This window comes from Brassica rapa, chromosome A06, assembly GCF_000309985.2.
Source record: "Brassica rapa cultivar Chiifu-401-42 chromosome A06, CAAS_Brap_v3.01, whole genome shotgun sequence".
Lineage (NCBI taxonomy): Eukaryota > Viridiplantae > Streptophyta > Magnoliopsida > Brassicales > Brassicaceae > Brassica > Brassica rapa.
Genome location: NC_024800.2, coordinates 17,461,673 through 17,477,936, shown reverse-complemented (window position 1 = coordinate 17,477,936; position 16,264 = coordinate 17,461,673). Strand labels below are relative to the sequence as shown.

At 36.8% G+C, this 16,264-nt stretch overlaps 2 protein-coding genes across 2 annotated transcripts; both read left to right on the top strand.

Annotated features, from left to right (window-relative positions):
- The first annotated feature begins 488 nt into the window (after nt 1-488).
- LOC103873489 (polyadenylate-binding protein-interacting protein 10) lies at nt 489-3,341 on the top strand. The gene is made up of 10 exons (XM_009151901.3): nt 489-1,057; nt 1,370-1,477; nt 1,576-1,620; nt 1,694-1,766; nt 1,832-1,944; nt 2,020-2,079; nt 2,160-2,207; nt 2,306-2,371; nt 2,670-2,731; nt 2,973-3,341. Exons 1-10 carry the CDS (start codon nt 656-658, stop codon nt 3,019-3,021), a joined length of 1,026 nt encoding a protein of 341 aa, XP_009150149.1. The 5' UTR covers nt 489-655; the 3' UTR covers nt 3,022-3,341.
- A 264-nt stretch (nt 3,342-3,605) lies between these two features.
- LOC103873490 (CDPK-related kinase 6) lies at nt 3,606-15,128 on the top strand. The gene is made up of 11 exons (XM_009151902.2): nt 3,606-5,631; nt 5,723-5,853; nt 6,219-6,260; nt 6,371-6,479; nt 6,575-6,653; nt 6,758-7,054; nt 7,979-8,088; nt 8,167-8,271; nt 8,352-8,414; nt 8,509-8,676; nt 8,751-15,128. The coding sequence occupies exons 1-11, from the start codon at nt 5,080-5,082 to the stop codon at nt 8,889-8,891; spliced, it is 1,797 nt and encodes a 598-aa protein (XP_009150150.1). The 5' UTR covers nt 3,606-5,079; the 3' UTR covers nt 8,892-15,128.
- Nucleotides 15,129-16,264: the final 1,136 nt, after the last annotated feature.

Here is a 16,264-nt window from a genome sequence, read left to right as displayed (position 1 = left end):
TTTTGTTAATCAATGAAATAAAAGAATAAAGATAAAAGTAGGAAAACTATCAAACATATGCATTGAAAATATAAACTACTCAATTAAAAAGTCAGTGCATTTTATATGGAAAGTTTTCAACATAAAGTTCTCAACTTATATCTATGTTTGAATATATAGAAGTATCATTATTTAATTATAAATACTAAAAATATTGATATGAGATTTTTGTAATTCAAGACATTCAACATAATAAATTATAATATTTTATATTTTATTAGGTTTAGAGGGGAGTGCGCTGATAATGTGGATTGCAGAACTTTTAATTAACAACTATTTATAACTAATTTAATTTAATTAAAAACTTAATTGAAAATGAAAAATAGGAAGCTTCCTAGGAACAGTAAAAGAGGGAAATATATTGATGGAAATAGAATTTACAGCCAAACATTTATCATGAAGAGAGAAAGGTATATTGGTAATATACATCCCTTGGACTTTTCCAAGGTTTCTCATTTTTACTTTCTTTCTCTAATTATTTCCCAATTTAAAAAAAAAAAATCAAAATTTGCTTCTTTGTTTCAGTCGCTCATTGATCTTTAAAGTTGGGTCTATGGAGTAACATTGATCGAGACATCTGCAAGCTCCTAACTTGTTTCAACTCTTTGGTCCGATCATGGCCGTCGCTGAGAATGCTGGTGTGAAAGTGGACTCTTCTGGTCACAATTTAGACAACAACAACACTGCTTCTTCAGCTACCGAGACCAATCCCTCCTGTCCTGATGATCAGAGCCCTAAATCCGATTCCTCTCTCGACTCCTCATCGGATCCTCCGACTCCAGACTCCGACGATCGGACCAATGAGACTGTCCAAAAGGGTCAGACCGCAAATGGTGTAAAGAGTGAGATCAAGAACCTGTCTGATGCGTTCTCGAAGCTCAATCCGATGGCGAAGGAGTTTGTTCCTCCTTCACTTGCTCGAAGTCAATCTGGGGTTTCCAGAAATGGGTTAGCGTTTACTAACAGTTTCGCAGCGCAGCCTCTTGTTGCTGATGGAAATGGTCAATTCGCCACAAGGGTAAAGTTTTGACCTTTTGTGTGTGTGTGTGTGTTTGTTGGTTTGAATAAGCTTTTGTGTGTGTTAACAGATAACAGAAAGTTTCGAGCTTTGCGTGTTCTATGATGAGTCTATCGCTTGATCAATCATTGTATGAGATGCAGTTTTTACTTTGTGTGTGGGTTTGTTAAGTTATAGGGTATTTGCTGTTGTTTCCTTTTTGGTATGTCATTTTGTGAACTGTGTTGACTGACATTCTTCAGATTATGTGCAAAACTTTCCTGTTGATTTGGATATCAATTGTTGTGTTTCTCATTTTACGGGTTGCTGCAGAGAAGGAGCTTTGGGCAAGGGAGGAGAAGAGTGAACAAAAGAACCACCTTGGCTCAGAAGGAAGATGTAATCAAGAGAACTGTTTATGTCTCTGATATCGATCATCAGGTAAAGAAAAAATAAACTATTGCCTTCCGTTACCATTTTTTTTGTTTTCTCGTAAAGGAATCTATTTTATAACCTCTCTTAACTTTATTTGTCTGTAGGTTACTGAGGAGAACCTAGCAGGTGTCTTTGTTAATTGTGGACAGGTAGATCTTTGCTATGTTTAGAATGTTTTGATTACCTGTTTTCCTCATATGATCTTTTTTGGGGAATCAAAAGGTTGTTGATTGTCGTGTGTGCGGTGATCCAAACTCCGTCCTTCGTTTCGCCTTCGTTGAGTTCACCAATGAAGGTAGATTTCATTAGTAGTTGAGATTCGTTTACAGTACTGTATTACTTAATTACATGTTGCTGCAGAGGGAGCTAGAGCTGCTTTGAGCATGTCAGGAACAGTGCTTGGTTTTTACCCTCTTAAGGTGCTTCCTTCCAAGACCGCTATTGCCCCTGTTAATCCCACTTTCCTTCCCCGGGTAAAAAGCTCACATGATCATTGGTTAAACAGTTTTAGTCAAATCTTGAGGCATAATGATGCTTCTTTTTCTCAGTCTGAGGGTGAGCGTGAGATGTGCTTGAGGACTGTCTACTGTACCAACATTGACAAGCGGGTAACATTTTACCATTATCTGCTCAGCTCTTTGGAGAAACTAACATTCATCAATGTCTTTTTGTTTCTTAAATACTTCAGATTAGTCAAGTTGAGTTGAAAGGCTTCTTTGAAATGATTTGCGGAGAGGTAAGGATTTGGTTTTGGAATACCATTGTGTATTTTTTTTTTGTTTCTGCTCTACAATCAAATATATATATATTTTTATATATATATATATGTTGTAGGTTTTTCGTCTGAGGCTTGGAGACTATCACAACCATACCCGCATTGCTTTTGTTGAGTTTGCCATGGTAACTCTCTCTCTCCCTGCCTAGTTTTGCAGTTAGCTTGTTCCCGTTTTGGACTTTTGTTTTGGTGATTGAATAGTTTCAGTTGCAACTGCATTGCATAAAGCTTCTTACTTTTAAAAGAATGTCTCTGAGCTTCTCTGAACCTCAAGAGTTAGATGCATAAATTTGAATATGGAGTTTGCATAAAGGAGTCCAAGCTTCAAACTTTAATCTTTTAGTTTCACTTTGATAAAGGTTCTTTTCAGCTATGGACTATGATTGTTAATGGAAAATTCAATACTTTGTTCTGATGTCTCAGGCGGATAGTGCAATTACTGCACTTCACTGCAGTGGTATGGTCTTGGGCGCACTCCCAATAAGGTAAAAAAGATTTTTATCTTTTCATTCTTTTTGCTCCCCTTTATGTCGCTTTTTTTAGGCGTCACTAAACGCAAATTTGAATTGAAGCTAATGAAAATGTTGTTAGATTGCTTGCTCCTTTACTTCATTCTATTTACGATTCATTTGCATAAAATGTGACATCTTTTTACATAAATTAATTGCAGAATTTGGAGAATCTTGTATTCATCTTTGTGTTCATTTTATTTGTTGTGTTTAAAAGGGTAAGCCCATCAAAGACACCAGTGAGGCCGCACATTCACCGCCCATGAGGTGCAACTGAAATTATCAAGTCTATTATAGAGAAAGAGAGAAAGAAGCAGAAGTCTAAAGAAGAAGAAGAAGGTACTTGAGGCGTTATGTGTTTATATATATATATCAAAATGTTTTTAAGTCTTTTTAAATTTAAGTTTGCTTCGGAGTCGCAGAGCCCTGCCTGCCTGCCCGGTATCTTTGAACAACTTTCTTTTAACTTTCTCCTTTCTATAGAGTCGCTCAAAAACCAAAGACTGTTTTTCCTTTTGTTATTATTATTGTCGAAATGCCCTTTTGGATATTTCTTTTATGAACGGTTTAAAGACATTTGGTGCAATTTTTACTATCTTTATTTCACTTTGATCTTGTCTGTTTCGGGTCTAGTTTGATTTTTGTTCTTCTTTGTATTATCTTTGGCATCACATGCTTTTCCAGCACGAGTCTTTTACATAGGATAAAGATTACAGTTTCTGCCGAAAAAAAATGTTTTGTAAGTTTTTGTTCCGATAATTATTTTGAGAAATTTAGCTATTTCATGTTTATTTTCATGATTCTATATTTCTTCTTACTAAAGAAAGAATTTTAAAATAATAAAATAAACTACTACGAAAAAAAAAGCACCTGCCTCAGCCGTGGCTAGGTTCCGGCCACGAAGCGTACCAATGCAGACATCAAACCAGACCAGTTTAGATAACGACGAACCAAAATTATATTTGGTTAGAAAGTGATTGTAATTTCATAACGACAATCTGCAATCGCATGGTTACTTTTGGTACGACAAGAAAACCGTGCTCATGAGGTTCTGCAATACTAAATTAGCCAATCGGTCAGGCAATTGATCCGGATTGACGATCAAAGATAGTTTATTTTATATTATATGTATTAATTTGACCCAAGTTGTTTCTCTTTTTTTGTGAGAGCACCAACCAATTACCAAATTAGACTTCTTCAATGCTCAAACAGCGTGACTATTTCGATGTCAAACATATTCTAACATCCACAATTTTGTACCAAATGGACTTAACCGGTTGTATTTGAGTGGATTAGTAGGTAGCCGTATTCATTTGTTTTCCATTTTCACATGTACACTATCTGAAAGTGAAAGTTAGTAAGTCTTGGTTCATGATTATCAAAAAAACACATATTGTCCCTCACACACATTTATTTATAATATACAATGTAGTAAATAATACGTTATTACATAAACCTTTATATTCCACAAAAGTTTAAAATTGTGCCCAGGGTCAAACAATTGTCAAACTAATATCTTTTAGCAAAAAAAAAAAGTCAAACTACAGTATGTTGGTAAATTATAAATAGTATATAGAATAAAAATGAATGAGATAAAATAAATAAAAATATAAAAATGAAATATTTCTTCATATTTCTTCTTCATCGAAATTGCAGTGAACCATTTTGGATTTTGTTTATTTTTTTACAATTGACAAGTTGCAAAAAAATTCCTTGAATTAATGTAATAAACTATTTTACATCATATTATTCCATAAAATGATAGTTCCATAAAAGGATTTTAATACTATAATCATTTGTTAAATCCCTCCCAAAAATCATGTGACTGGCAAATAAACATTTTTAGTTAAAAACTGCCAAAGACATTTGTGATTTTGTATTTAAACATTTTTGTTCTTATAAATAGTTATCTACTACTAATTTCGATACTATCAATGTCTAACACCACTATAACGCTTATTTTGTGTTGTCCTTTCGTTACTTAATTACAGCAGGAAATTTCAGAAGGCAACACAGAAAGTAAATCATAATTGTCACTCACACGTAACATGGCTGTCGTAGGAGTCACGTTTCCTCCGCTGTCGTTTTAGCAAACCACCGGCATTCAACGCCTTCTCTTCCGTTATTTTTTAATTTTAAAATCTCCAACTCCCTTTTTATTTTATTTTTTATTTTCCGATTTAATTAATTTTCAATCATCGCCTTGTTTTTTCCTTTTTCTGTTGATCTCTTTAAAGCTTACTCTTCAACTTCTTCTCCTCACCGTCCGATGCTTTGACTTTTTAAACCGATCATAGTACTTTGACTTCAGCGTTCCGGCAACGATGGGTCACTGTTACAGCCGGAACATTTCCACCGTCGAAGATAACGACGGAGATATCCCTGCCGGAGCCGCGCAGCTTCCGAATCATACTGATAACAACCGCCGGACTTCAATTCCCAATTCTCCGGCTGCGTCCTCCTCTTCCGAAGTCAACCCTTACACCATCAGCCCATTTCAAAGCCCGTTGCCGGCGGGAGTAGCTCCGTCACCGGCGAGAACTCCGGGAAGAAAGTTCAAATGGCCGTTCCCGCCTCCTTCGCCTGCGAAACCGATCATGGCGGCTCTGAGACGGAGAAGAGGTACGGCTCCGCAGCCTCGAGACGGTCCGATCCCTGAGGAGAGTGAAGAAGTCGATGATCACGGAAGAGGCGGCGGAAGCGGAGGCGGAGAGAGGTTAGATAAGAACTTCGGATTCTCGAAGAACTTCGAAGGGAAGTATGAGCTCGGGAAAGAGGTTGGTCGAGGGCATTTTGGTCATACTTGTTGGGCTAAAGCCAAGAAAGGCAAGATCAAAGGACAAACCGTAGCTGTCAAGATCATTGCTAAAGCCAAGGTCTGTCTCTCTGTCTGAAATGTTGACTTTGGAACATGTACTGATCATAGATATGTTCTTTTTGATAAAGTGAGGTTTTGTTCTGTTTCAGATGACATCAGCTCTATCCGTAGAAGATGTTCGTCGAGAGGTGAAACTGCTGAAAGCTCTGTCTGGGCATAGACATATGGTTAAGTTCTACGATGTGTTTGAGGATGCGGAGAATGTCTTTGTTGTTATGGAGTAAGTATGTCTCTCTTGTTATGCTTTTATTAATGTGTTTCAATGTGTTCAGGTTTTGAATGAATTTTTGGGTTATATAGGACAGTTTATATTTTCTCTAATGATGACTGCTTTTGTGAATTTAAGTTTCATAATACAGTTACCTTTAAGATAGTTTTTTTTCTAGAGCAGTGAACATTAGAGTTGTTATATAGTAGTACCAATGGTTAAGATTTTCTCTAATGATGGCTGTTTTTTTGGGCTGAAGTTACATACAGTCTCTTTTCAAGTAGTTTCTTGTAGAGCAATGAACGCTGGACTTGTTATATACACCAATGGTTTTTTGAAAAATGATTTTGATATTTTACCATGTAATATGGTTATAGGTTATGTGAAGGTGGAGAGCTATTGGATAGAATTTTGGCGAGGTAAACAAAACTATTCCACCTTGTATCTTGGCATAATCAGGTTAATTAGCTTAGCTGTGTATTGCATATGGATGTATAAACCTGTACTGACTACATCTTTTTTACTGCAGAGGTGGTCGGTATCCAGAGGCAGATGCTAAGCGTATCCTTGTTCAGATTCTATCTGCAACTGCTTTTTTCCATCTTCAAGGTGTGGTGCACCGTGACCTGAAGCCAGAGGTACACCTTCTACTTCCACCACTATGAAGAATATCACAAGTCGCTGTTGCTTGTTTCTTGTTTCTTAAACAAACTCTCTACTCTTTTGTGTTCAGAATTTTCTCTTTACTAGCAAAAACGAGGATGCAGTACTCAAGGTCATAGACTTTGGCTTATCTGATTTCTCCAGATTCGGTAGTGACTTTGTTCCTCTTTGATTCTCTGCTTGTAGAGTTGTAATTAGGGAACTGACAAATGATGGAATGGTGTGTGTTTTGTGTTTGATCTTTTTTAATCAGATCAGCGTCTGAACGATGTGGTAGGAAGTGCATACTATGTTGCACCTGAAGTACTCCACAGAAATTACAGCACTGAAGCAGATATATGGAGCATCGGTGTCATATCGTACATACTACTCTGTGGGAGTAGACCTTTTTACGGACGAACCGAGTCTGCTATTTTCCGCTGTGTGCTTAGAGCGAACCCTAACTTCGAAGACTTGCCGTGGCCTTCTATATCTCCTATTGCTAAAGAATTTGTGAAAAGGCTTCTTAATAAAGACCATAGGAAAAGAATGACGGCTGCTCAAGCTTTAGGTAAATTCTTTGTTCACCAGTGTTATAAACTAGAGACTAGGGCTGGGCAAATAAACCGAACCCGAAAATCCGAACCGAACCCGATCCGATAAAAATGAATCTGAACCGATCCGAATCCGACATAAATACCGAATGGATCCTGTTTTTTGGTATTTTGGGTTATGGGTATTATCCGAACCGAACCCGGACCTAAATGGATATCCGATAGAACCCGAAACATTTAAAATCACAAAAAAAACTTCTACCAAATATGATCTTAATTCTTAATATGTATCAAAAATACTTTAAGATATTATTGAACTTCTAAAATAATTATCTGTTACATCAAATGAAGATTGATGGTGGAATGTGGCGGTTGATGCCTGAAGTTTTTAGATTTTGGTTTTGTTTTTATTGAATAATGTTTCTCATTTCATGAGAACTTATTTTTTGTTTTATGATTTCATTTATATGGTTTTCTTTATATCACTAACTATGTTTATCTTTCGCTTGATTTTGAATGATCACGTTTGATGTTTTTTCTTATTTTTGAATCGATTTTACTTATGTTTTGGCTATTAAAATATGTACAAATCATGTATTTTAAATTCGAAGAACCGATTTTATTTATGTTTTAGTTACAAAATAGGTACAAATCAGGTATTTTTAAACCGAAGAACCGATTGGGACCCAAACCCGAAAGTACAATGGGTTATACCGGTTCTTTGAAGATTTACTAACCCCGACCCGAACCCGATAGAACCCGAACCGGTCCCGAACCGAACTTTTATATAACCCGAATGGGGTTGATTTTGATAAACCCGAAAAACCGAAACCCGAATGGATAAAACCGAAACCCGATTGGGACCCCGAATGCCCATGCCTACTAGAGACACTGATAGGTGAAATGAAAAAAAACATGAGTGTGATTAAAATATTTTGCAGCTCATCCATGGCTTCGAGATGAAAACCCTGGTTTGCTTCTTGATTTTTCGATATACAAATTGGTGAAGTCTTATATCCGTGCTTCACCTTTCAGAAGAGCAGCACTTAAGGTAACCAGTCTGACATATGTGATCAGATCCATTCGTTGCTTGTGTAAATATTTATTTTGATGTCACTTGGTACCACAGTCTCTATCCAAAGCTATACCAGAAGAAGAACTCGTGTTCCTTAAAGCACAGTTCATGCTCCTGGAACCAGAAGATGGAGCCTTGTATCTTCGCAATTTCACTACGGTCAGTGTGTGATTTCTAGCACTAATCTTTAAGTTGGTAATTCAAACTGCCTAGTTTCAAACTATTGTGGTAATATGCAGGCTTTGACAAGATATGCTACGGATGCTATGATCGAATCTAGGCTTCCTGACATTTTAAACTTGGTACGCACGCACTAGCACATGGATCTTCTTGAGTCTCAGCATTGTCTAGTCTCTGTATAACTGTATCTATAATACCCTTCTTTTTCTTCCTTAGATGCAACCCTTAGCACATAGGAAACTTGATTTTGAAGAGTTTTGTGCGGCTGCGGTTAGCGTTTATCAACTAGAGGCTCTTGAAGAATGGGAACAGATCGCAACTATAGCGTTTGACGACTTCGAACGTGAAGGAAGCCGAGCCATCTCTGTCCAAGAACTCGCTGAGGTATGTTGAGACTTCAATAGAGTACCGTAACACCACGATCATTCTCATGAATCTTGGGTTTTACGCATATGCAGGAGATGAGTTTGGGACCAAATGCGCATCCTCTGCTCAAGGATTGGATCCGGAGTTCTGATGGAAAGCTGAGTTTCTTGGGATATGCAAAGTTCTTGCACGGTGTGACTGTTCGAAGCTCGAGCTCGAGACCTATTAGGTGACTTCTAACTTTGCAAATTCAAACCTAATCATACTCTGTCGTTTCAAGACAAAACACACCTGAACTGGAAACAAAGGTACCTACCTCTATTGTATTGAGCATTTTGTTTTCCAAGAGGAAACATTCCAAAATCAAAAACCAAACAAACAAAAGAAGAATTTTTTTTTTTTTTGTAAGTTATTTTTCTCATCTTTAATTTCCGGATTGTATAGATTATAGAAAGAACTGGATGGGTTGTTGTTGTTCGGTTCTGGTTTCCTTGGTATTGGAGGTGTAATAAATCAACCATTTTCGATACAATACAACTTTTACACTATACACACATTGGAAACTTAACTACCATCACTATTCTCGACAAAACACACACACTATCCTCATATTAGTGTAGATGCTCTATACTAATCTATGTAGCGGTTGTAAACTGTATAGAGTCAAAGTTGAGTTGCATAAGTTAGATAATGTAAACAAAGTGATATTGGGAAGAAAAAAGAAGTTAAAACACACCGTTTTGGTTTTGGCTATTTTTTGATCGGTCTAGGATTTTGAGGTTTCGTTTTTGGCAAGGCTTCCTGCCGTTGCCGGCAAGACTTTCCGGTGAATTCGATGGCAAGTTTGGAGGCCCTAAGGGAGGACTTGGTGACGGTTCAGTCGGTGCAAGTTACAAAGCCTACTTAGAGTTGAGTTTCTGTAGCACAGGATAATTAGAGTTTAAAGAAGTGTGAAATTGATGTGTGAACGAAGGATTAATTACATTTTGTGGAAATCTCAGATGAAGTGAGGATTTTTTGGTTGGAAAACTTTTGGACTCAGTTCCCCACGTAGCAAAAATCCATATGATCCTAAATAAGATTTGGAGTTATGGTGATTTTTCATAAAAAAACAAGAGGTATTTGAAGTCAATTCTACTACGATAAAATTTAAGGTCAAAAACCCAAAATCTCGTGAGCGTATCGTGAAAAGAGGTATGTAGAATATTACGGGTGTGCCAATGGTGGTAACTAAATGGATGCCTAAAGCGGAAGATGAGAAGTATGAAGAAGACTCAATCCCCACGTCAAAAATGTACCACTTCACATGTTTTCATGGTAAGGTCTCAGTTTTGTCACAAGTCTTGTATGTTTTTCAGTGAGACTTCATCTTGATACGATAGCTTGTTCATCCTTTGAGGAAGCAAAAGTGTTCGTGAATGTTGATGTTACTAAGGCCCTTCCTAGAGTAATCATGTTTAAGAAAAATGGGAAAGAATTCACTGCTGAGTTTATCTATCTATGGCTGCCATCGAGGTGTAGTTTGTGTGATAAATGGGGACATAAGGAGGAAGTACGTGTGATTAAAAAGAAAGAAACAGAGGAAACAAGGGAGGTAACTACGCCTAAGAGTCAAAACAACTGTGGCAGTAGAGAAAAAAAGAGAAGTGCAAGATGATGCAGACACTTGAGAAAGTGACATTGAAGAGCTGGAGAGGCAAGGAAAGTCAATGATCGAAGAAAATGATCAGGAAAGTAATAAAAAAGAGAAGAGGTAAATGAGAATTGGCTGAATGTTTTGCCTGGAAAGGTTGGACGTTCTCCATTGCGCTATACTGCGGAGAAACAAACAGATTTAATCATCTCAGCTTTAAAATTCTCTGTTCTCATTCTAGATGAAGAGGAAGAAGGAGAAATTCAAGAGGAGAAGATATATAATAAAGAGACAGTAGTATCTGAGACAAATCTCTCTAACACAGAGTTACAAACATTCAAATAAAGGAGTTGGGGAACATGTCCATGACTGATGCAGTTCATAATGAACTGCCACCACGTGAGTCTAGGAAAAAAAAAACAAAGGCTATGGAGAACACAGCTCAGCTATCAGGTGCAAACCCGGTGGCAATGAGTACTAGGTCCTCCTCTCGCAAAAATCTTTAATGTCAAGTTTCTTTTGGAATGTTCGTGGTTTCAACAAACATCTTAAACATTCAGTTGTAAAAGAGTAGACACAAGGTAAATATATGTTGTTTGGTTGTCTATTGGAGACAAGGGTAAATGAGGGTAAATCAGTAGGGATTATTAAATCGGTTTTCAGGGATTGGTCTTCAGTGGTCAATTATGAACACAATCAAGGAGGGAGAGTATGGGTTCTGTGAAGGGATACAGTCCATATGAATCCAGTATATAAGTCAGGCCAACTGATTACTTGCTTAGTATGTTTAAAGAATGAAGAGGAGTCTTTTGCACCTTTGTGTATGCAAGTAATGGAGTTGAGGAGAGAAAGATGCTATGAGAGGATTTATAATCATTAAAGCTCCCCTCTCTTTCAGAACATAGCTTGGATGCTAATGGATGACTTTAATGAGATTTTGGATGGTGAAGAACACTCTGGCTACTCCCAAGATCCTATTCTGCCTATTGGTATGAAGAACTTTCAAATGGTGGCTCGATATTGCTCTTTCACTGATATGAGTTGTTATCAAGGACCTCTATTTACGTGGTGCAACAAAAGAGATGAAGGAATAATTTGCAAAAATCTGGATAGAGTTCTATTAAATGATGTGGCATAGATCAAATTCGCTAATGCTTACTTTGTCTTTGAGGCTGGGGGCTGCTCTGACCATATGAGATGCAGAGTCAAACTCATCCCAGGAACAACCAAGATTAAACGTCCGTTCAAATATGTAAATGCCATTGGTAAGCTACCAAGTTTTCTTCCCATAATGGATGAATATTGGTCTTCCAGAGAAAAGCTCTGCCATTCAACTTCTGCCATGTTTAGATTCTCGAAAAAACTCAAGGCCTTGAAACCTTTGATAAGTGATATTGGTCGACAGCAGTTGGGGGATTTATCAAAGAGAGCTAGAGAAGCCTATCAACTTCTGTGTGAGAAAGAAAAGAAAACATTAACTACTTCATCGCAAGATGATATGTAGGACGAAGTAGAGGCGTATGAAAATTGGTTAAAGGTTGCTAGTCTAGAAGAGGATTTTCTCAAACAGAGATCAAAACTTCATTGGTTAGACGTGGGAGATCAGAATAACAAGACATTCCATAACTCAGTCAGAACTCGCCAAGCTCAGAACATGATCAGTGAAGTCACGTGCTCATGACTTCAGTACTGTTGTTCAGTCGGTTTTTCAGATGGATTTTAGCCTAAAGGAATCAACTCTACCATTCTTGCGTTTATTCAAAAGAAGACGGAAGCACCATGTATGGAAGACTATCGCTCGATTGCATGCTGCAATATGTTGTACAAAGTGGTGTCCAAAATTATTGCTAATAGGCTCAAAGTGGTGCTCTCGAGTATGATCACTGAGAACCAATATGCGTTTATCAAGGAAAGACTCTTGATGGAAAATTTCCTACTGCCACTGAACTGGTTAAGGATTACCACAAAGCTGATATCAGTCCAAGATGCCCTATGAAGATCGACATTTCAAAGGCTTTTGACTCTATTCAATGGGATTTTGTACTGAAAAGTCTAAAGGTTATGGGATTTCCTGAAGTGTTCATTCACTGGAACAGGTTATGCATTACTACGCCTTCCTTCTCAGTTCAGGTCAATGGGGAGCTAGCTGGTCGGGGATTACGAAAAGGTTGCTCACTCTCCCCATACTTGTTTGTGCTATGTATGAATGTCTCACTAAAACTCGACAAAGCAGTGGAGGATCGGAAATTTCAGTACCACCCAAGGTGTAAGTCCCTATACCTTACTCATTTATGCTTCGCGGATGACTTGATGGTCTTTGTAGAGGGGTCGAAACATTCAATAGAGGGTGCTATATCTGTCTTTTATGAGTTCGCCACTTGGTTTGGTCTGAGTATCATCATTGAGAAATCGACAGTTTATATGGCGGGTGTCCCAGAACATACACGCATCTCTATCTTAGAGAAATTCCCATTCGCAGAGGATGAGCTCCATGTGAGATATCTTGGCTTACCGCTGATGACGAAGAGGACGACGTACCATGACTATCTTCCACTGATAGAAAGTATACGATCTCGTATAAGCCCATGGACTACTCGATGCCTTTCATATGCAGAACGACTACAATTGATCCACTCTAAACTAATGAGTATAATCAACTTCTGGTCGTCAGCCTATAGACTTCCTGGAAAATGTTTAAAAGAGATAGAGTGTCTATGCTCTGCTTTTCTCTGGACATGACCGGAGTTACAGACTTCAGGTGAAATGGTGGCGTGGAAGGAGGTTTGCAAACCAAAGTGTGAGGGTGGGTTGGGACTCCGACCACTGAAAGAAATACACGTTGTAAATGAGTTGAAGCTCATTTGGAGAATACTTTCAGGAAAATCTTTATGGAGTAAGTGGGTTCATAAGAATCTGATTAAACAGAGGAATTTTTGGGAGTTGAATGGTAGGAGTCAGCTGGATTCCTGGATGTGGAAGAAGATTTTAACGCTTCGGGATAGAAATCAAAACTTCTATAAAGTGGAGATAGGTAATGGAAGACACACTTTCTTCTGGTATGATTGCTGGTCTGAGCTAGGTGTAATATACAAGCTGTTAGGAGACAGAGGTGTTACTGATATGGGAATCAGGAAAAGTGCAACAGTGGAAGAAGCTTTACTTACTGATGGGAGAAGGAGACGCCAGAGAACACATATGCTAAACAAGGTTGAAGAAGTATTGAGGCTAACACATGATCCGGAGAAAGGTGATACTAGTCTATGGAGAAGTAACGCTGGTTATAAGACTCAATTCTCTCCACAAGAGACCTGATGTCTTATAAGAGAGGTGAAAGAGGAATGTAATTGGTTCAAGGGGTATGATTTTCAAAAGCCACGCCCAAATTTGCATTTATCACTTGGTTAGCAATGTTGGATCGCCTATAAACCATGGACAGAGTGTCGCGATGGACAAATGGGGTGGATCAAGGGTGTGTTCTCTGCAACTCTTCTCCGGAGTCACGAGATCATCTGTTTTTTGATTGTTCATACTCCTCTGAAGTGTGGGAGTACCTCACCAAAGTAATTCTAAAACGATCCTACTCTCCTAAGTGGATTGAAGTCAAGAAGATTGTCTCGAACAATAATGTGGCAGTGGAGAAAGATTTTAGTCTTAGATATGCTATGCAAAGCGCCATCCATGCGTAGTGGAGGGAGAGAAATAGAAGAAGACATGGGGAGCCTCATACTCAGGTCCAAGTGTTTAAGAAGATTGTCGAGAAGAGTATAAGAAATAAGCTTAGCTTGAACAGCAAGAATGGACCCAAAAAGCTTAGAGGAACTCTTTCTTTTTGATTTGGCGGTAGAAAGTAAAAGTAAGTATAAGAAACAGTCTATTTAGATACTGAAACACTTGGATGTAAATTTTTTTTTTGATGAATACCAATTTAATATTCATTAAAAAAAAGTGATATTAAGAAAATTAAACAAACTGAAAACTTAGTTAACTGTTCTTTACACCGTTTAATAATTTTACTTCCAAATTTCAGATATTTAACTATCCACTGAATTTTAACTTGATTAAAAATCACTTTACAAATTGTGTCTAGAGGATCATCATCAATGTATAAATTTTGAGAAGTCATCTCTATTAAATTGTCTATGTAGATTCATAATGAAAAGGAATGGAAACTACTTACTGTATTCCAAAAGATATATTAGTGGTTCAAAATTTAAGTGGTTTAACTTTATTCCAGAATGTATTAATTTTAGAGACAATATGTTGAATATCTCCAATTAAGGTCCAAATTAGCTGAATGCCCATAATTATGGATAACCCAAAAAGGAGTAACTTTTTGATACTGTGCAGACGAAAATGCCCTCATGCTTTATAGAAAACAAGTAACTCTAGATCTATCAGCTAAATATTTACATAGCAGTTAACAATCTACATACCAACTAAAATATCAGCTAATAATTTCAGTATCATCTAACAATCTATGTATCAAACAAATGTATCAACTAACAAATCATATATCAGTTAATGAAACTATTAACAATTAATTAGTTATCTATCGAATAGCTCTAAATCTACTTGTAACAGCTAACACTCCATGTATCGATTAAGAATCCATTAAAAATCTAAATAATGGCAGGTAAGTAATAAAATACCTACTAACGTATATATTATCTAAAAGTTGATTGTGAGTCGAAATTAGAAACATTGGAATTGGAGTGAGATAATAAGATTAGCATTATGGATGTCAAAAGAATCAGAATAAAAAAATAAAGATTTGTGTTGAATTAGAAGATGATTTGAAGAATCTGTACGAGAGGTAAAGTGATTAGAACACATAAAAGAGAAAAGAGAGAGAGGGATAGAGATAAATATATTATAGTCATAAAAAATATTAAAAAGAAACAATGATATATGACAAATTATATGAGTTTCTGAGTATATCCACACTAATTTCTCTTAATTTTAATAATTTCATAAATTTTAATATGTAAGAATCTTTGAAACTCTTTACAAATTTAACAAAATTTTCAACTCTTAAAATTTAACAGATCTCTCAACTTTAATATCAATGAACTATCACTAATCCCTTTAAATTTTGTTTTTATGTTTTGGTAATAAAATAAAAAATAAGTAATTATCCAAGATAATACTTTTTACATAATTACATTTTTATGACATTTTCTAAGATTGCTTTCAATATCTAGCATCTTAATATGATTCGAAGACTATACTTGTATTCACATGTGGTGTAAGTTTTGATTGAGTTCATAGAAATGAATCACATCGACACATGACCTACAACTACTTAGGGCCTGTTTGTTTCTCCATCTGGATGAGTCATCTGGATGAAGATGAGAGTTTTGTTTGTTTAAACACAAAAAAATGCAATTCATTTAGATGGATCATCCGGATGACTTTTGGAAATTTAGGCTTAATTTTAAAGTCCATTCAGCTGAACCAGTTTTGATCATTTGAATGGAGATGGTTTATTCAAAATGGTATAATGTCTATTATGCCCTTAATGTAATTCACAAATTACAAACCTAAACATAATATCATTTTTGTCACATACGAAAACTAACAAAACTACAAAACAAGTTTTTCCCGCAAAAAATTAAGAACCATTTTTCACGCCAAAGCCCCAAAAATGTATTTTCCCGCCAAAATTGCAAAAACGTATGTTTGCCGTCAAAAATGCAAAAACGTGTAAAATCAAAAAACGTGTTTTCATGCCAAAATCACAAAAAACATGTTTTCACGCCAACACCCCAAAACACATTTTTCCGCCAAAACACAAAAACACGTTTTCCCGCCAAAACCGTGTTTTCTCGCAAAAACATGTTTTCTCGCCAAAACCGCAAAACCGTGTTTTTCCGCCAAAACCGCAAAAACGTCCCGCCAAAACCGCAAAAACGTGTTTTCCCGCCAAAACCGCAAAAACGCGTTTTCCCGCCAAAACCACAAAAACATGTTTTT

What these genes read in the sequence shown, in the direction of transcription:
- LOC103873489 (XM_009151901.3), top strand. Translation starts at nt 656, where the DNA reads ATGGCCGTCGCTGAGAATGCTGGTGTGAAAGTGGACTCTTCTGGTCAC. An exon ending in CGTTGAGTTCACCAATGAAG is followed by an intron (nt 1,767 to 1,831) that starts GTAGATTTCATT and finishes ATGTTGCTGCAG; the next exon opens with AGGGAGCTAGAGCTGCTTTG. An exon ending in CTTTTGTTGAGTTTGCCATG is followed by an intron (nt 2,372 to 2,669) that starts GTAACTCTCTCT and finishes CTGATGTCTCAG; the next exon opens with GCGGATAGTGCAATTACTGC.
- LOC103873490 (XM_009151902.2), top strand. Translation starts at nt 5,080, where the DNA reads ATGGGTCACTGTTACAGCCGGAACATTTCCACCGTCGAAGATAACGAC. An exon ending in AATGTCTTTGTTGTTATGGA is followed by an intron (nt 5,854 to 6,218) that starts GTAAGTATGTCT and finishes ATATGGTTATAG; the next exon opens with GTTATGTGAAGGTGGAGAGC. An exon ending in ATCTGATTTCTCCAGATTCG is followed by an intron (nt 6,654 to 6,757) that starts GTAGTGACTTTG and finishes TTTTTTAATCAG; the next exon opens with ATCAGCGTCTGAACGATGTG.